At 50.9% G+C, this 19645-nt stretch overlaps 5 protein-coding genes; 3 read left to right on the forward strand and 2 right to left on the reverse strand.

Annotated features, from left to right (window-relative positions):
- Positions 1–2524: 2524 nt before the first annotated feature.
- Positions 2525–3100, forward strand: CHC_T00004337001 (hypothetical protein). XM_005715729.1 is given in 4 exon segments: positions 2525–2545; positions 2739–2796; positions 2926–3044; positions 3045–3100. 3 exon segments carry the CDS (start codon positions 2525–2527, stop codon positions 3042–3044), a joined length of 198 nt encoding a protein of 65 aa, XP_005715786.1. The 3' UTR covers positions 3045–3100.
- A 782-nt stretch (positions 3101–3882) lies between these two features.
- Positions 3883–4533, reverse strand: CHC_T00004338001 (hypothetical protein). The gene has a single exon (XM_005715730.1). It carries the CDS (start codon positions 4531–4533, stop codon positions 3883–3885), a length of 651 nt encoding a protein of 216 aa, XP_005715787.1.
- Positions 4534–5005: 472 nt separating this feature from the next.
- CHC_T00004339001 (hypothetical protein) lies at positions 5006–7777 on the forward strand. XM_005715731.1 is given in 2 exon segments: positions 5006–6976; positions 6977–7777. 1 exon segment carries the CDS (start codon positions 5006–5008, stop codon positions 6974–6976), a length of 1971 nt encoding a protein of 656 aa, XP_005715788.1. The 3' UTR covers positions 6977–7777.
- A 146-nt stretch (positions 7778–7923) lies between these two features.
- CHC_T00004340001 (hypothetical protein) lies at positions 7924–8628 on the reverse strand. Its single transcript, XM_005715732.1, has one exon. It carries the CDS (start codon positions 8626–8628, stop codon positions 7924–7926), a length of 705 nt encoding a protein of 234 aa, XP_005715789.1.
- Positions 8629–9278: 650 nt separating this feature from the next.
- On the forward strand, positions 9279–11255 carry CHC_T00004341001 (hypothetical protein). XM_005715733.1 is given in 2 exon segments: positions 9279–11153; positions 11154–11255. The coding sequence occupies 1 exon segment, from the start codon at positions 9279–9281 to the stop codon at positions 11151–11153; it is 1875 nt and encodes a 624-aa protein (XP_005715790.1). The 3' UTR covers positions 11154–11255.
- The last annotated feature ends 8390 nt before the right edge of the window (positions 11256–19645 follow it).

The raw sequence follows: 19645 nt of genomic DNA on the forward strand, positions 1-19645 counted from the left end.
CGGGTCGGGCGCGGATTTGCCCGACTTGCGCTGGGTCCCAGGGCGGGGCACGGGGTAGCGCGCGCTCGCCAAGAGCGCAGACAGCGTGTGTGGCGTGTCTGGGGGTGGCGATGACGGCGGGGGTGGGCGAAGCGCGCGGGCGACGAGTGTGGCCCCTGCGGCAGCGAGTACGGCGGCCGTGGTGGCTGTCGCTGCGGCAGCGAGTACGACGGCCGCGGTGGCGGCCGCGACGGCTGCGGCGGTCGGCGCGTACCGAGAGGGCGTGGGCATGGGGGGCGGTGCCCGCGCGACGCCGGCCACGGGCTGAGCAGGACGTGGAAGGTGCGTGCCGGCGGCGGAGGCGTGCAAACGGCCGGTTTTTGGCTTTCCTTGCTGGGGGCCTCTCGACAACCCAAGGCCATTGCGACTTGCGGCTTGGCTGTTGTGCGCCGGGCAAAGGTTGCTTCACTGGTGACTGGAGGCGGTACGGCACGGGTTGTACTCGCCCCCGGTAAACTGGCGCGGGCAAGCTGTGCTTTGCCAGTGAGAGGCGAAGTGCCGCTTGCCCGCGCAGCGAAATTTACTCTGCATTTACATACTCGGATAGCGTGGGCGGGGGACAATTAAAGTGTGCCTGCACCTGTCCGCCGGCTTCCAAACATGTCTTAAAGTTAAGAAGCAAGGCTGACGCCGTGTAAATGAGCCCAATGGGCGCCTGTCGCACTTTCAGTGCGCGGGCGAAATCGTTTAGCGACCACAGTTGTTTTAGATCCTTATAGTTCCACTCAACCGAAACATGAACTGCACTCATACGTGTGTTGTATAATTCCTCTTCAACTGTAGCACCTGCGCTGGGAAATGCCACCTGCATCCATGGACGCAGCATGTAGGCAGCATCTCCATACAAATAGAACTGCCTCTCGTTGATAAGGAGACAATTGTCAAGACTTTCTTCAATTCCACTTTCCCTTAGTAGGGTAACATCATGGCGACGTCCGACCTCCGGCCCATACAACGAAAATATCAGACCATCTGGCGTAGTGATAGTCTGATAGATAAGGCAATGCATCCTCTTGTGTCCTGAGTAACAACTCCTTTGATGGCTGCCATGTCCCCCTGGTCTTGTCATTTTTATTTTTGTACAGTCTATAAAACCAACACAACCATCAAGAGGCGCGCCAGTCATCTTCACGCTGTCCGCATAGAGCTCTGCCCTTGCGTTTAGAAGACCTTCCCGTAGATCCGTTACTAGATAACCCTTTGCCTGCACGAAACACTCAACCACCTCCCAAAATACTTCACTTAGGACGGATGCATGCATGCCGAAGAGATGTTCGACATCTTTCCACCTACACGGGGAAGCAAGCTTACGCAACACAATGCAGCACGCTGTCAAAGGGGCGCACCGAAATCCATTGCGTTGCGTCTTCCCCGTATCCCATCCCATGATTGCAGATATCTTGGCGATATCCTTGACCTGAAATCGGAAATCGCGCAGAGCCCACTCATCTGAATAGACGTTTATATTAAAAGTGTTGTTAGATATACCGATCGACCGAATATGAATCTTATGGATATCTCTGCGGGTTCGTTGAGCTCTCGCGAGACCTCGGAGGGTATACCATGACGGGGCCTTCATCGCATGTAGGATCAAGGCACGTCGGCGCTGCGATCGGTATCGCGCAACCGTCTTGCCGATTGTAAATCGGTTTGCCTCATGTTGGCGTTGCAATTGGGGATGAGGACTGAGCACGAGGGGTTTGTCTGGGAAATACGTCATGCATTGAGTGTGTGGGGTCGTAGCACCGTCGCTCTCGTACTCGTACAGTAACGGAGGCTCCCGACTAGTTCTCATATTTATATCACAATTACAGGTTCGTACTTAAATGTTGTGAACAATACTCTGCCAAATGCGGACTAATTTTCCCATAGATTTGTAACTAGATTTTGTCTCAGAATTGTGCTGCGTAAACTCTCTATCGTACAGGGGTTTGACAAGTTTGCCCGGTTTCACGGCAAACATTCATCGACATCGTCGAACAACTGCTCCGCCCACAACGTAGGCTACAGTGGATTTGCCAATTTTAATTGTTGTTTTCTACCTCCTAACCTAACCTCCCACTTGCAGCCCGTAGATGCCGCAGTAGGTCGTTCATTCAAGTGTCATTTTCGTCGGCTTGTGGTGCGACATATATTGGACTCGATTGAGGAGCAACTCTTGAAAGAGCGGTCTGCACGACAAACGTTTAATGTTCTCAAGGCTTGTACTGTGTATGATGATGTTTTGTTGATGGCTAGAGCATGGGATCTTGTTCCTGAGAGTGTCATACTGAACTCCTGGATTAAGACCGACATTCTTCCTCCTTTTTTAATAGAAAATATACTCACACGCAAGAACGAGCGAAAAGGATACGTCAAAGCGGCAATTAGAGCTCCACTCCCATTTACTTCCCGACTCGCACGTGAGCAATGCGAAAAAGAAGCTGAAATGGCACATTGTCGAGGCGAATTGTATGTTTTAGCAAAACCTTGCTGTGAGGCTGGCATGCCAGACAACTGCCCTGATGTTTGCTCAACGGTGGAGCAAGAGGATATGACTATGCTAATGGGCGAACTGACAGAGTTACATTTGAATGGCGTTGTTGGAAACATTTATATGGAGAGCGTCGATCGCTTGATGGCTGCAGAAGGTAGTCTCCCTGTGGTAGAGTCTATATCAGAAGAGTCAGTTCTCGGTCAAGCCATTGATCTTGGATTAGGGGATTTTGGGGCATTTACTGGCAATTGAGCAAGATCAATTTAACGGTGATTCAGATGGTGAGGACGATCGCTCTACTGTGCCAGCGAAAGACCGGACAGGACGCAAACCGTCGCTTGCTCGGTATCGCGGAGCATTAGAAGCTCTATCTAACGAACTCAGTTGTATTATGACGGACGCGAATCTAGTTCAATCGGGGCTGCCGTCGAGCCTCAAGTCACTTCTGTATGAGGAACAAAGCCGCGTAAGGAGGCTTCAGCGTTGGAATCTGAGGCAAAGACGTATGGATAGCTTCTGTAGTCGTTGATGGTTCGTTTCTTGTGCGCATTTCGGCCTCGATAAAGTGAACTCAGGGTTTTTCATGTTTTTTATGTTCATGGTATCGCGTAGTTCATTCTATAGAGCCTGGTTCACCTTAGAAATACGAAAACGTCGATTCTGGGCCAAAAAGCGGGGGTGGCGCCTCCCTCATAGTCCTTCGGTTCTCTGTACCGAGACAGTTCATCATATCAGGTACGCAGCTTATCGAGACTTTACTCTGTAGACCTCATCATTTTCCGCGGTTCACATCGCTGGTAATGGACTCTGCGCAGATGAAGCGATATGGGCATCCATGACGCATATCGATACGACCCCTGCAGTCTGGGGCTTGTTTGTGCTGATGAAAAGAACGGAAGACCCACTTCGGTTTTCTTCACGACGGGTCGATCCGGCACTGCTGTGATCAGGGGGATGTGAAACTGGTGGAAAATTCACATGCCCCGAGTTTTCGGTATGCTGTGAGTTTTGACAAACGCGTTGTTTGAAAATTTTGCGTTCAGAAAATCCGAGCAAACTCGCCGCCAAAACACGCGTTTTCGTGACTTTACGGACAACGTTATTCAACAATAGATCATCTGATCAGGAGCTTTCGTATTGCTATGATACTACTGCACACCTCGAGCGTGCTCCTGTCTTTCGACAGTAAGGAAAATGCCAAAATAAAAGGGGCACGTAAGAAGAATTCTCATAAATAAAATGTGTCAACAGGAAAACATGGGTCAGCCGGAACTGCGACGAAGCTCCGCGATTACCGCAAAAACAGTTGATTTCATAGGAGCTGTGCAACGGAGGTCGGTAGGTAAGGAGCCTAGGGCGGCGCTGGGCTATCTAATCTTTACAACCTGCACCTCAAATATCAGAGGCTCCTTTGCATGCGAGGCAAGCGATCTCCTTGCACCGAAGTCTGGAGGAATCGGACCAGGGTCATTCTTCCTTGTTCCGGTCACGTAGCCGAGACGTGGAGGAAGAACAAATCGTCGTCTTCCTCCAATTCCCATACCGCGCACTGCGATGTCAAAGCCTTTGACAACTTGGCCCGATCCGGCGCGATAGCTGTACGTCTCAAAACGATCGAAGCCGTAGCTCGCATCAATAAAATAACCGTTGCTTCGCCTCATGACGTATTTGACACTTACTATGCTTCCGTCTTCAACTCGGGATGCCCCTCTGCCGCCAGAAATTTCCTGTGCCTTCACTCCATCGCCGAGTTCCACAAAGGGTGGTTGGTTCTCTGTCGATTCGTCGAGTCCTCGAAGTTCTGGACCTTCTATCCGGGACTGAGCGGGACTCGTCTTGAAGCAAATGGATATCGCCGCCATCGATTGTAGCACCGCGCGTCGTGTAGTCTTTGCGTCGTAGAGAGCAGTTGCAGAATCCCATTTGGCGAACTGTTCTGACCTAGGTCTCCATGAAAGAAGAAGGCGGGTCGTTCTGGTTAACTGAAAGCCATTCAAGGATGGCAAGAACAAAAACATTTCCTGTTCACTTCCTTCGGTTTTCAGTGCGTTCCCGTAGTTGCCCTCTCTAATTGGGCACACAGACTGCTTCTTGCGCGCTTGCGAAACGTTCAGCCACAATCATGTTCTTGCCGGGACGGGCAAGGCCATATAATGGATGTGATGACTGCTTTGAGACGTTTTACTTGAGCTCAAATGGAGATTGCTTTTCTGTAGAAACACGCAATTTCTTACTTTGTTGCGGAGTCTACTGTAGGTCGAAATATGTCAACACGTGTAAATTCGGACGGGATCTTATCTTAATGACGCGTACAACTCTGGAGTTGTCCCCTTCGCCTGAGATCCGAATCTGTGCCTCTGTCAATTACAAGAGTACTTCAGGGCTTCTGGGTTATCGAGTTTCCAGTCTGAAGCTCCTCGAAGTTTTCTGCTTACCTTGCGACTCCACGCAAAAAAGGAAAACGAAGAATTTAGATACTGCTCCAGCGGAATGTCAACAAGGAGAAGCGGCGTGACTGCCTTCATTGGTAGTTGGGCTACCCCCTTTACAACAGTTGGCACTCGCCCAATTTGCGCGCACTCCGTGGATAGACGGCAGTATGAAAGAGCCCAGCGGATAAGCTGCGCCATTCCGAAGGAAGGCACTGGAAGTTTGTCGCAGAATGTGGAAGGCAAGGATGCAAAGGGAAAGGAAGCACTGGGCATTTCGAATGAACCCGCGGAGGCAAAAACGCCAAACAATTCATCTGAGGTTCGTTCCAGCGAAGCAGAGGACTTGTCGCAAGTTGAGGGAGCTATGTCTCTAGAAGACTTCGGCGGATTTGATGCAGGCCTTGAGGCTGCTTTCTCAAGAAACAAGGAAACTCTTGAACAGTTTAGCATGCACTTGGATTTTTCTGAACGGAATCGGGGTCATGGGGCGAGCCTCGGTCCTGACGAAGAAGAAGAGGGAGATGATGATGAATGGGAAGATGCTAAAGAAACCGCAGTACCAGGAGCGCCGGACGAAGTTGACAGGGTTGCTGTGGAATCAGATGAAGCTGTCGCCGCTATAAATGAGGCAAAGACGAAATCTAATAGGGGTACGAAGAAATCAACGAAAGGCGCAACTCAAAAGAAGAAAAGCCCAAAATCAAGAAAGAAGAAAACAGAGACAAAAATGACTCAAATGGAGATGTTGAACTCCCTGGAATGGAGCACTGAACCAAGATGGTTCTTTCTACAGGTTAAACCTGGGTTTGAACAAAGCTGTGCGATCTCTATTCGGAATATGGCGCAGTCCTTGGAAGCATTGGAAGTTAAAGAAGTTCTGGTTCCCGTTACAAAAATCATGCGTCTTACAAAGGGTGGCCAATCAGTCAAGAAGGAAGAGCGAATATTCCCTGGTTACATTCTGGTGTTGATGGTCATGAATCAACAAAATTACGCAGATGTGCAACGCGTGCCCAATGTCCAATGGTTCATGGGTGATCCGAACCGTGACAGGAAGACCGGGCAGCCGTTCAGGCCACCGCTTCCAGTCAGTGATGCAGAGATGAAAATTGTGTTTGAGAAAGTGGCAGAAGCTGGGAGTGCGAAGCCAGAAAAGAAGACGTCAATTAGACCGGGAGATGCCATTGAGGTGCTATCAGGTCCTTTCGCTGGGAACAAGGGGCGCGTTTTGGCAGTCAAACCGGATCTTCATGTCATATCTGCTCGTCTTATGATGATTGGCCGTGAGGCACCTGTTGAGTTCGAAATGGATCAGATTTGTGTTGTTCAAGACGTACCGGAAGCAGATGATTCGAGCAAAGAGCGTACTGGATCATGGCAGGCAGGAGATGCACCATCTACGCCTCAATCACGATTGAACAAGGAAAACGCGAATCGCTCAGTGTCTCTCTTTGGTGGCCCCGGGAATACTGCCGATTTGGCTTCCCCGGCTGACGATCTTGCTGCACTCCTCTCTGATGATAATTTCGAAACAGAGGACGACATGTCTAGCTTTTTTGGGCTAGAGTCGAATGAATCCTCGAAACCAAAGACTCAGGGGGACAGTGGGAAAGTTGGTAGGCGCGAAACTGGAAAAAGAAGATCTTCGAAGGCCAGTGCCAATGAGTTTGAGATATCATCAATTTTTAGAGATGAAGGAGATCATTTTTCATTTCTAGACGAGGAGCAAGACCAACACATTACGACTAAGAGGCAAGATTCCTCCCAGTTCGGAAAGGAGGACTCGCGGGGAGATGCTCTTAAATCTTCAGACGTGGATTTGACGTCTTTTCTGAGTACCAACGAAGGTTCGGATCTATGGGGTGCCACTGACAAAAGAGAACCGGAGCATCTATCAAGCCTATCAAATGACGAAATGCGAACTTCAGGGGCCCTCGAAGACGGAAAGGATAACTTGTTTGACTTTTTGGATTCCGATCCTGGTGAAGACTTTGAGGAAGCAACCGTTCTTCCTGAGGTTGATGGATAGCCTTTCATGATCATTCCCTATATCTTCTTTTTGCTTCTGGTGGGCTATATATCACGTTGGTCTAGAAGGAGCCTCTTTGTAGTGGCAATAGAAGTAGACTGGTTTCTTTGCCTAAGACACTGGAAGTCTGGAGATCCTACATATTGCCTAGAGATACGGAACATGAGGTTGTGTGGAGCAAAAGGGCGTCGGGAGATCATCCTCGCGACCCTTTTTTCTCGAACCACATCATATTTCTCTATGAGCATACGTTGATGGAGAGGTCCGTTTCGTTTTAACGGTAGCCAGGGGGCCAACTAATTATGTGATTCTGACGAACGTGAAGTCACCGCACAAGCAATCGGAGAGGTTCTAACTACCGACCGTAGCAATGTTATTGTGCAACGTACAAGAGCGCGGGATGAACAGCTATTCTGATTCTCCTGGGAAATCTGCGCAGCACTGTTTCCAGAGAAAGAATATCATGCATTTGAACTAGAAAGAAGCCTTTTCTTACGTTCCTGTTGGATCAAATGTCCCAATGAATGCCATCGGAACGGCGTCAATGTGATTCGTTCACTGTGCGAACAGCACTACAGCCGTTGCGAGGATGAGAAACCCGCGTTTTCCATTGACGCGATGCGGTCTTCTCCTTTGGGAGATCTACTGAACGCAACAGTTCATAGGAGGCGTCTGGACCCGTACTGCCCACCAAGAGAAAGTAGCAGCTAGTGCATGTCGCTTTTTCGTTGTTGTACACTAGTTTTGAGAGCTGCTCCGTAGCACGCTGATTTTTGAGAAAACCCAAAGTTTACAGGGATACATGTTTTGTCACCCGTCCTATCTACTCGTACAAGTAGTCTCAATTTCACCGAAGCTCTCTCAACTTTTGTACTGAAGCGGTGGAATGGAGGGTATGAGGGGAAGAAGGGGTAGCGGATGGGTTGTTTGGACCGAGAAGTGAAAGCTCAAAACCTCCAACGATTACCGCAATGTACGCATGAGACAAAGGTCGTTAATGGTTCATCTGCGGACCGGGTCTGCATCTGGTAATAAGTACATTTTCTTTGCTTGCATTTTCCGCACTTGAACATATCAGTACTTGCCTCTTGCTTGCTAAACGGCATCGCATCTCTGGTCATCTTAGCACGAACTTCCTCCCGATTCTTTCGTAGCTCATCATTGGCAAGGTCGTGGTTCGACATATTGAGCAACTCGGAGGGTGGAAGGTGACGATAAAGCAAGGCCATGCGGAGCTTAGCGTTCTTGGGGTCTTTTATGTTGAAGGAGATGTTGCGGTATTTATTCTTATATGGGGCGCCGTTGCCGTCCATCTTGTCATACAAAGCGGCTTCAATGGCGTTAGCGACAATCTGGGCGTCGTTGCGGTCTTTCACGAAGTCCTCATCTTTTTTGAAGAGAGCATCAGTGAGCAAGGAGCGGATCTTGTCGCGAATCTTTTCATTCGTGGGGTGGGGTACGTCGTACTCGGCGTCGAACTCTGAAGAATTGGTTTCGTTCTGGGTAGAGTCGTCCTTTCGCTCTCCCGTAGCCGCCGCAGCTGCGTCTGCTTTCAAAGCATCGCGAGATACGTGAGGAGATACATCTCCAGAACGCGCCTTCTTGTTGATAACCTTGCTAGCTGAAAGCTTCTTCTCCAGCGTATTGCTCATGTTGATGAGTTAGTGGGGCAAAGCTGAACGCAGGCAAGCAGGATTAAATGACTTTCCGGAGTGATGCAACGAGCTTGAAGATCTGCCGTTACGGTGCAGCTGCCACACGGTTTACCACATCAGAAATTGTCCGATGCGGATAGGCAATTCTACGGGACAGCTGTCCATTAGTTCGATGATCTGCTTAAAAAAGTTGCACGATAAAATGAAAATCGTATACACGTCATACACGTGTATACTTAAGGTTTAGAGTGGTTTCTGTTTTCTTCAGTTCTGTACTTGCCCTGCAGCAGCTCCTTGACCTCTCTGGGGCTCTAATCATCTATTTGAGAGGTCGAGGCGGAGACCCTCGCCGAAAGTGGTTTGTTTGGGTGTCCTCCACATCAAGTCGAAGCACAGTTTTGCATTGTGCGCATGCACACAATCTGGTGCCAAGGTTGAAAGCTCTTAATCCAAAAGCCACAAATTCTATGCTGTTGATTTGACTTTTTTTTAGAAAATTATTCCATGAAGCGTTATTCCCGTCATCTACACAGAAGGGTACGGTATGCGACGAGTTTGATCTCCTTTCCTCGGCCGCGAAGGCCGTCTGCGTGCTCATTCATACGTTCTTGCAGTTAAAACTCGCTAGCTGTTGATGGTAGGTGAGCATGGGGCAAAGAGAACACACTTATGTGCGTCTCATTGGAATGACAACATTTCCCAACCCTGACCGTTGTCTGCGTTGTGTGCAGAAAGCGAACACGATGGCGTTTCAAATTTCCATACCGCTGGCAACCAAAGCGAAGTCATCCCATTGCCATGGGAAGGCATTGGTCTCCCGAAAACCCCTTTTGAAAACCGAAAGCAGAAGACCCACTGCAGAAAGGTGGCGATGCAAACTCCCCCAACACTTGCGAACAATCGCAAATTCGCTTGGAACGCTGGACGAGCCCCAGGCACGTTATATGCGTTTGATACACTTAGCAGACAGTATCCCTGCTATGTCAGACAATGAATTGCATCCGTCCACGCGAGTATCTGGCTGCACTTCAATCTCGCATGTAGAGGTGGTCATGTCGGACGACCGCACCGTCAAGATGCGTGGCTTTTCTGATTCTATGGTCGCCCGCGGCTTGATGGCGTTTGTAATCCTTGGGTTGGACGGATGCACTGCGGACGAAGTTGCAGCAGTAATGCCTTTAGAACTACTGGAGGCCTCAGGGCTGCGGGGATCCGCGGGGCCCTCGCGGATGATGGGTCTGACTAGTATCTTGAGCTATGTGCAAAACAAAGTTGAGATGCTACGGTCCGGTGAGAAGAGGGACCACGCTGAGAAGTCGGAAAAACATCCAATGGATGGACGGTGGAGTGGGCGGCAAGGAAAAGACGTTGCGGTGTTATTATCTGGTGGCGTAGATTCCTCTGTCGCGCTTCACCAGATTCAGGAATCTGGGGCCCGTCCTCATGCTTTTTACTTGAAGATTTGGCTTGAAGACGAACTGGCCCATTTGGGCTCGTGTCCGTGGGAGGAGGACATGGAATATGCTGCAGCTGTGTGCCAACAAGCTAACGTGAAGCTCACCGACGTACCGTTTCAAAAGGCATACTGGGACGAGGTCGTGTCCTACACAGTCAGCGAGGCACGAAGGGGGAGGACGCCGAACCCTGACGTAATGTGCAATTCGAGAATTAAGTTTGGTGCGTTTTTCAACCGCATTGGACGGTATTACGATAGAGTTGCCACCGGTCACTATGCTCGACAAACAGTGAATCCAGAGACTGGTCTTGCGGAACTGCGATTGTCCGCAGATATGTGGAAGGATCAGACGTACTTTCTGGCACATCTTCGCCAGGAGCAGATTGCAGCTTCTTCGTTCCCACTGGGCAACATCCCTAAAAATGAAGTACGGGAGCTTGCGAAAGCCTATGATCTGCCCAATAAGACTCGCAAGGACTCGCAGGGGATCTGCTTCCTTGGGAAACTGAAGTTTGACGACTTTCTCGGCCATCACTTGGGGCGAGAGATGGGGAGCCTAGTCGAGTTTGAAACCGGACGAGAACTCGGACAGCACAAGGGCTTCTGGTTTTTCACTATTGGTCAGCGACGGGGAATAGGACTCTCTGGAGGGCCATGGTACGTTGTATGCAAGGACGTGGAACGCAATGTGGTCTACGTAAGCAAAGAGTATCACAGTGAGAAGCAGCAGCGTACTTGGTTTGAGTTTGAAACACCTCTATGGATTGCTGGAGAATGGCCGAATGCTCTCGGTTTCAACGGGGCGCAGACAGCATTGCGAGTGAAGACTAGACATGGACCGAAATTCCATAACGCTGTGGTGACGAGGACATGGGCGGAGGGAGGCGAGGTGGAGCTTGCCGAGGGTGATAAAGGACTGGCACCAGGGCAGTTTTCAGCGTTTTATGATGATGAGGATAGATGTCTAGGATCTGCTGTTATTGCGAATGATGTTCATCTCGCGGATGCGCCAACAGATATCATTCGGCGCAGGACTTCTGCTGGCAAACTGCAAGGGCATATTTAAGAGCATGTGTGACCAAATTAATCAAAAGATGGGCCTCCTCCATCGTGTAACGTGGAGTGATCTAAACACTGCGAGCTTGAGCAGAGCCCGTCTCGCAGAAAGCGAATTTTACTTCGCCTTCAGCGAGCCGTAATATGAAGATGCGGGAGGTTGCGAGTGCAAAGGTGTGTCCGACCAACCTGGAGCAGGAGGTGATACGCATCCGGTAAATAGTGTACATGTACAGTTGTGGATGGGGCCTTCGGGACAGCCTTGCTGTCCATGATCGTGGAATGATGGAAGGGCCTCTCGCAACGCAGTGGAGAGGATGTCCTAGCTAAGCGATAGAAGCGCGGTTATTCGGCACCAATGCCGTCGAGGATCCCCCTCTCCTCCTCGAGGTTTATTCTCTCGTGACTACAGTATATGTAGTCATGTTAGCCGCCCTTTCGGGGTTAGGTTCTGTAAGTCAATTAGGCCATCGCCTTCTATCAGCACCCGACAGTGGTACGTGTAGTGCGTATCTTGTATTCATGACGACAGTGCAATTCATACGATCCACACTCCCCCCAGACGACCGAGATCGTCCTCGTCGTCTACTTCCATTTTTTGGACTCCTGATGGTAGCCGGTGTCGTTATTGATTTTCCAGAATCCGGTAGACAGCATTTCACTAAGATGATGCCAAAGCTCTGTGCTGCGCTTCGTGAGTGCGTCGGCAACATTCTTCGTCCCGGGAATCCATCTTATTGAATCTAGCTCTTGCGCTTCGAACGCATTTCGGATGCCGGTCACGGTCTTTCGGAGCCTGTATTCCTTGCACTCGTGCAACGTCGTGATCGTGTCGAATAAAGCTCGTGAGTCGACGAGGATCTCATGTCTGACTGGCTTGTTTGGGAACAGTGACGCGAAGGAGCCTTTCATGTCAAATTCTCTGTCCTCCGCGTCTGTGCAAGCGAGGATCTCGGCACCGAACGAAGAATACCTCAACCTTTTCTGCTTGTGACTCGTCCACGAAATTGGATGGAACAGAGGTTCGTTCCATGCAGGGGTCGATCTTAAGTCCGCATATCCCTCCCGTTTCTTCATAATCGAATTCACTACCGCCGTGTGAAGCGTCTGACAGGCTCATGAGGATCGCCCCGGATATACTTGACGGCTTGAGGCACGTGATTTTCATTTGGAGTTTCAAGATTTCGCGGAGCGTTGTGTTCGCGTCGATGATGTGCTTGACACGCAGGTCCCCAAGACGTTGCTGCATACGCGACGTGACAAGTGAGGCTTGGGGGACGATTGCCGTGCCGAGGTACATGAGTGTTCCGGCGAGCGACCTGTATTCGGCTTCTTCTCGGGTGTCTGCTTTCGCCTCTTGCTCTTGGCGTCTTGAGCGAGATATATGTATAGATTTCAAGCGGCGCGTGTAGTTTTCCATCGAGAGAGTGACGTTCCCGTGGTTATCGAACGTCACTTCACATCCGTTGAAGTGGAAATCTTGCCCGACTCTTATCTTTCCGACTTCAAATCTGACGCTAAATTCGTCCATGAAGTGCTTGATGGCCTTGGGGGTACCAGAAACGAGAAAGTCGTCTGTGACTTTTACGATGAGCAGCGTCACCTTGTTTGCTTGATCCCTTTTGACAAAGAGTTGACTGACTCCGAATACCCTTTCAACTCCTGCTTCTTCGATCATCCATGTCTCGACGGTTTTCAACCATTGCCTACCGGCCTCGACGATTCCATATGCCAATTTCAGCAACTTCCATAGCATGCCTCTGGTGGACTTCCACTCCTTTGGAGGTCTGACATAGATGTCGCGGGTAGCTGGCCCGCTCTGCATGTATGCACCTTTTATGTCGGCCACGCCGAATGTGAGTCCAAGGATTAACCCCAGGCTAATCACCAGACGAAAGACCGTCATGTCTGCGGCGGCTGAATCCTTTCGGATTTCATCCTTCTGCTTGTCGCGGTTTCCATGTAGCACGAATCGGGCTTTCATTTCGAGTCTGTCATCTTCGTGACTCTTGACCTTAAAGAGTGTGTGCGAGGAGATGACGTTGGCGCCACGTGGCACATGTGACTCAGGTATTTCTTCGTATGCGCCGAGCCAGTTGTTACTGTGTTCTCTTTCCATAGCGTTCTGGAGTACCCACGATGGTACGAATTCTACTTCGCGCGACGTTACTTGCTTGTTGCCAATCCTTGCGTGTACCTTCTTCAGTTCGAATTGCTCGGTGGATATCAGGACCTTAGTCAGATCATTTCTAACGTCAGCTTGGGAGGTAGAATACGGCCCGATATCTCGTGAAGCCGGGTCTGAATCCTCTTTGTGCGACGTGGTCAACATTGCTCCAGTGTGGGGTGTTACGTCCGGTACATCTTCGTTTCTCATCGGATGTGTTTGTCGTGTCTCCCCCTCATGCGATGACAGGAGGTATTCTTCGATCGTACTGTCCATCAGTTCGTGCGTGAGCGGCTGATTGGGTCGTAGCCTAAGATCTTCGTATGCGATTTTGCTCGCCGATCCTCTCGTTGTGCCAACACGTCGGGCTTCGACGAAGTGCGGGTTGGTGGATATCACCTTTGCTTCTCTCCACTCATCCGGTTCGTTGTTCTTGGAGGAGCTGTAGTAATACAGCACGATGTCACCGGGTTTTATAGAGCTCGGAGGGACGAGGGATGGTGCGCGAGCGTGGAGTAGTCGCTGTACGGCACGGACTGCTACCTGTTCGTTGTGGGCGGACAGGAGTTCTGTGCTCACCTTTCGTGGCGATGTCCCTAGTATCGACGGTGCATATCCTCGTGCCAACTCGAAGGAGCTGAGGATGCGAGTGCCTGAGAAACAATTCGAGAAGAACGTGGCTCTCGATAGAATTAAGCGATCGGGTTCAGAGGTCGGCTCTTTTGCGACCCTTTCGAGGATGGCCTTTAGAGTCCGGTGTTTCCGTTCTAAGCGCCCTGTGTTGTCATGTCTGCGGGCTGGTCAGGGGTCGAATTGGACATCTCGAGTTTTGAGGAACGTAAGGATATGGTTACAGTTGAGCTCGTCGTCGGCAGACAGAGAATTCGGAGCTCCATGGCGATTAAACCATTCAGTCTCGAGTACTCTCGTGATGTTGACGGCCTCGCGATTGGACATAATCTGTGTCTCGGAGTACACAGTTCCTGCGCATATCATATGGAGGACGTTGTATTGAGTGCCTCGGATGGTGCAGAAGGTGAAGTCGACTTGTACGTGCTGGTTGAATGCCTCGTTCACATGCGTAAGTGAAACCTTTTTAGATGGAGTTGGGAGACCTGACTCTGTGCATACTCGACAGGCAGCGGACACGGTTCGGATTGACTTCTCGAGGTCCGGGGTGAGCCAGTTCGCTGTTTTGCAGATCTGTATCAGTTCTTCTGCGGTCGCATGTGTGAACCGGTGCATTCGTTTCGCTGTAGTCATGGGTCGTGACGTAGCGGACACTGCATTCGTGGCCATCAGAGAAGATGTCACATGAGCGATCGGAACGATTAATATCCTCCCGCGAGTTTAGAACTTGGATGCTCCATCTATGTATATAGAAAGTACTCGGGGAGATTTGTCAGTTGGACGTGTAATGGTCATAGTAGGGTATTCTGACGAGAAGTTAATTACGGAGTGTTGTGAAACATCCATGCCGAGTGTGATAGGCGAGTCGTCCTGGAGAAGGTCAAACGTGAGAGCCGTGGTCTGGTTGTTAAGGTCTTGCATGTACAGAGTCCATGAACAGACGACGTCTTCGGGATTTCTACACTAATGTCCCCACCCACGTCTGTATTGGTCTCTCGGCGGATCTAGGATGACCGGGATATCGAGTATATCACAGAGTCAAGCAGCGGAATAGATTCCCCCTGTAGAGGTAGGATTACCTGGATCGATGATAGGATTCGGATCATTGGGGGAAGATGACGAATCCTTTACTGAAAATGCTGGGTATTCCTATTAGGACGCTCGTTGCTTTTACGATATTTCTTGATCGTCTCTCGCAGGTCCTTACCATTTGAGTCGGAATCGCTCTCGGTCTGATATTCTTGCTGTTTGCGGGCGCGCCACTGTCCACGTTTCCTTTTGTTACTGCGGAAGGGTGGCTTGTACCCTGGGGCGCCCATCATGGCGCCCGTCGTCGGTTTCTGCTGCTCTTCACCTTTCTGCGCGTTGTCGAGATCTTTCTCTTCTAGACCCGCCTCCTCGAGGGCCGTCACGGGGTCCTGTAATCCGATGAAGTACGTTAGTCCGCCGTCGGAGTTCCCTCCCTTGCGGGCTATGGTCGCGGCTTTGAGGGCATCCACACATTCAGCGATGTTATCCTGGACATCGACTCGGTTTTTGTCCAGGGTCTTGTCGTCGTCGACGGCGAGCTGCATGCGCTGAAGTAGTCTTAGAACGGTGGCGATCCTCCCCTCAGTGAGTGTGACTTCGGAAGTCGGTGTTCCTGAACGATGTTTCGCGGTGCTGACGAGTGAGCTCACTAGGTTGGTAAATGTCTGTGTGGATACTCTGGCGTTGACTAGTAGCACAATGGCAAGGTTCTGGCTGTCGGCGCCATCTTGTTTGGCGTTGACTAGGTTGAGGTATGCCTGCGCCGGTCCACTGAAGCGGTCCACGTACGCGCTGATCGTCTCTTCTTTTGAACGGACACAGACGTGTATTTCCTTGTTGAACTTGACCATTCTCTCGATGGTGTCGACGGCGGAGTCCTTTGCGACGATGTTGAGAATCTTCTCGAGAATTGAGTTCTGATCGACGGTTTGGCTGCTGTCCTGCGGGAAAAAGACGAGTTCTCCGGTCCTTATAGCTTTCTTCACAAGTTCTTTCTTGTTGAATTCTAGGGAGCGGTAGAGTGACAGGCCGATGGAAGCGGCGGCTCCCTTGGCACGATTATCGCCACCTTTGGCGCATATCTGCAGGTTGAGCGCCCAGTCGCGTACGGCTTCGCGCCACTGTAGCTTATCGGTTGTGGTCTTCAACTTCGGAGGAACGAGGATACTTCTCGGAGCCAAGTCATCTTCTGGGCCCATAACTGTGGATGGGCCCTTCGGGACAGCCTTGCTGTCCATGATCGTGGAATAATGGAAGGGCCTCTCGCAACGCAGTGGAGAGGATGTCCTAGCTAAGCGATAGAAGCGCGGTTATTCGGCACCAATGCCGTCGAGGATCCCCCTCTCCTCCTCGAGGTTTATTCTTTCGTGACTACAGTATGTGTAGTCGTGTTAGCCGCCCTTTCGGGGTTAGGTTCTGTAAGTCAATTAGGCCATCGCCTTCTATCAGCACCCGACAGTGGTACGTGTAGTGCGTATCTTGTATTCATGACGACAGTGCAATTCATACGATCCACAACAGTACCTTCCCTAATGGCTCAAATTGGAAAAGGCTCAAATTGACAAATATGAAATTAGCTACTCGTTTTTGCGCGCGGTCTCCTGACATGGATAGCACTGGCTCGGGGCTCAAACTCTGCCCAAGCGTAGTTCTCGATCTGTATTGATCGGCAGTCGGCATCTTTCGGACAGTAGTCAGAGATGCCGCCCTCTATGCGTGCACAAACTGTTGCACATAAAAAGAGGCTGGCTGCCAGAGAGGCCGAGCGAGAGCGCCGACAACAAGTCCTACGACTCTTGCAAGGCTGGAGTTCAGTCGCCGAGGTCACTCGGCAAACGGGTTTGTCCAGCTCCACGGCATACAGACTGAAACGCAATCATGAAAGCGGCAATGAAGAAGAACTGAAAAAGCTCCTTGACACCAAAAATAACCATCGCGGACGACAGCCCGTGTTGAATCCGTGCGAGGAACGTATGATTGTTGACAAAGCCGTATTTGCCTCTCGTCATGGTTTCGCTGTAGATAATAGCCTTATGATGACTCTGCAGGTACAAATCGCAAGGGATGGACGAAAAACGTACACAAAAAAGCTACCATCTCCAGACACAATCCGCAGAGTTCGAGCCCGCAATCGCGATTTGACATTTCGTGTTGCCGAAAACGTGTCCGCCGCACGCCTGGACGCAGAAAATGAGGCACACGTTGACTCCCTGCGCATAACTTTGATGCGAGTTACAGAAAAACACCCCGGCATTTTTGAAGACCCGCGCAAGATATGGAATTGGGACGAAACAGCGGTTTCGGGAGAGCTTGGGAAAAAACGCGATGCTACGTCTCGGCCAATACGTGCCATGGGGGATCTAGACAGGCTATAAAAGACCCCGGCAAACATCTTACCGCCGGAATTTCCATAGCAGCATGCGGAAATATTGCGCCGCGCTTTCTCATTACTTCGGGAAAAAGAGTCATGCCGTCCTGGAAGCAACCTCTGGACAAAGATTTTTTAGTGATGTGCAGGGCAAACCCCATTGGTTGTGTAATAGAAACTGGTTTCCGGGAGAAACCAAAACTTTTGTGAGCAAGTGCGGCTCGGTAGACCGTGAAATCATCACATCGGTAGCACATCATATTAATGATCATGCAAGGAAAACTGTTGCATCCAGTTTGCCTATCCTGTTGTTAATTGACGGAAACAGCTCTCGAAACAGCCAGGAGTGGCTCGATGTATTCCATGCAAAGATCATTGTCGTTGTGAGACTGCCTGCAAACATCACACACATACTACAGCCATGCGACCAGTCCACAAACAAGACATTTCAGAGAGCTGTTCGTTCTACGCGTGACGAATTTCTTGCACTGAGCCATCTGCCATACGCTAATCCTGCTTTCAAGATCAAACTGGCCGTTGCTGGGCATCAGGCTATAACGCCAGACATAGCTCGTAAATCGTTTGAAGAATGTGGGCTAGGGCCGATGAAATTTCAATTCCTGGCCCCATTTCGCTCCCCACACAGCAGTGAATTGCACACAACCTCTTGCTCGGGGCGTTGTTCAGGTGTGACAAATGATCATGAAGAAATCTCAAGCAGTCTCTGCGAGCTTGGAAAACAACAAGCTGATTCGCAGGATACACGACCTCAGTGGCGGACGTGTACCGTCAGAAAAAGCCCTTGCCGAAATAGCCGTCCTTGTTCGGAGTAAGTACAGAGTAGAAAGGATCCTGGACAAAACTGTACGGCCTCCCAAAAATACGCCTGTTCATGTGAAAGGTGGTTCACTGCGAAAAGTGAGCAAAAAGGCTGCTGTGCTGACATTATTACAGCGCGAAGTGCCAGCATCTGAGTTTGGCAATGGTCAAGGCACATCCGACTTTACGGACGGCCACAAAACAGTACTTGCGAACAAAGAGGATGTCAATAATCCTGAAAAGGAGAATGTGCGGCCTCCTTTGAGTCGGTTTCCGGTGAAAGATTTGTTAACGGCATTCGACGACAGTTTGGACGATGTGACCATTGCAGAATCATTCTGCAATGGCCACATCGTCCAAACATTATGGCCGAGGCGCACAAGAACGGGCTCCCTTGCACGAAAGAGCGATGAGAAAGGCGTCTGCACTCAATCTGCTGCTAGAACATTACTGCATCTCTCACAATATCGCTGAGTTCCGGTGTTTGTGATTGTCAATTTGAGCCACATCACCCGAAAAGATAAACATTTCGCCCCGCAGTTCCGTAAAAATCGGTCTGTACCGTACAAAAATCCCAGGTTTCACGATTTCAAAAATTTTCAATTTACGCCTGTAGGGAAGGTACTGTACCAAGGGTTCTGTCACATTGTTGGATTTACATCATTAGAACATTGAGAGCCTGTGATGATGAAGAAGACGAAGACATCGTCATCCCCCCGCCTCCCTCCGTCGCCGCACCCGCTGCAAGCTAACGTGGTCGGCCCATGCGCGGCTGCGTACGGCGCCAACCACTTGACCGCGTCCAGCTTCGAGAGTTCGCGCGACACATCGCAGTCGCCTTCGCGCGCAACAACGCATCAGCATTCGCCTTCGCGCGCGACCCTGCCGTCGCCCTCGCGCGCGACCCTGTCCTCGCCTTCGCGCCCTGCTCCACCCCCTCAGGCCTCCCCTGCCCAAGTCCCTCCGCTCAGGCAACCATGGGTGACCTTCGCAGCAGCTTAACCCCGTCGGACTCCTCGCACTTTCCCCCAGACACTCATGCAAACGCGACGAGCGCCGCGCTACCTTCCACTCGCTTCGATGACCAGACCTCAGCTTCCACTCGTTTCGTTCCCCTGCCCTCAGCTCCCACTGCATCTTTCATATCTCCTTTCGTCGTGCTTTGCCCTCTCCAGCTGCCACGTGTCCCGGCCCGCCCGAGAGATATCGTACTCACTCTCACCGCTGCCCGTGTGGCACTGGCTGCCCCTACTTCAGTCTCGCACGCCACACTCGCTGATGCCCACTATCTCGTCCGCACCGTGGGCAACCCGATCGGTCTCGACCCTCGCACCGGAGAGCCTGTGGCTCCGCCCCCCGCCCTCACCGCCTACGGTCTCGCCCCGGACGCCAACCTCGATGCATTCCCTTCCTTTTCTACTGCCCAGTCCGCCCTACGTCGAGGCGCCTACCTCGCTGGCGCCATTCTTCCTCCCCACGTCACAGTCCC

This window comes from Chondrus crispus, genomic scaffold (genome assembly GCF_000350225.1).
Source record: "Chondrus crispus Stackhouse genomic scaffold, scaffold_227, whole genome shotgun sequence".
NCBI classification, from domain to species: domain Eukaryota; phylum Rhodophyta; class Florideophyceae; order Gigartinales; family Gigartinaceae; genus Chondrus; species Chondrus crispus.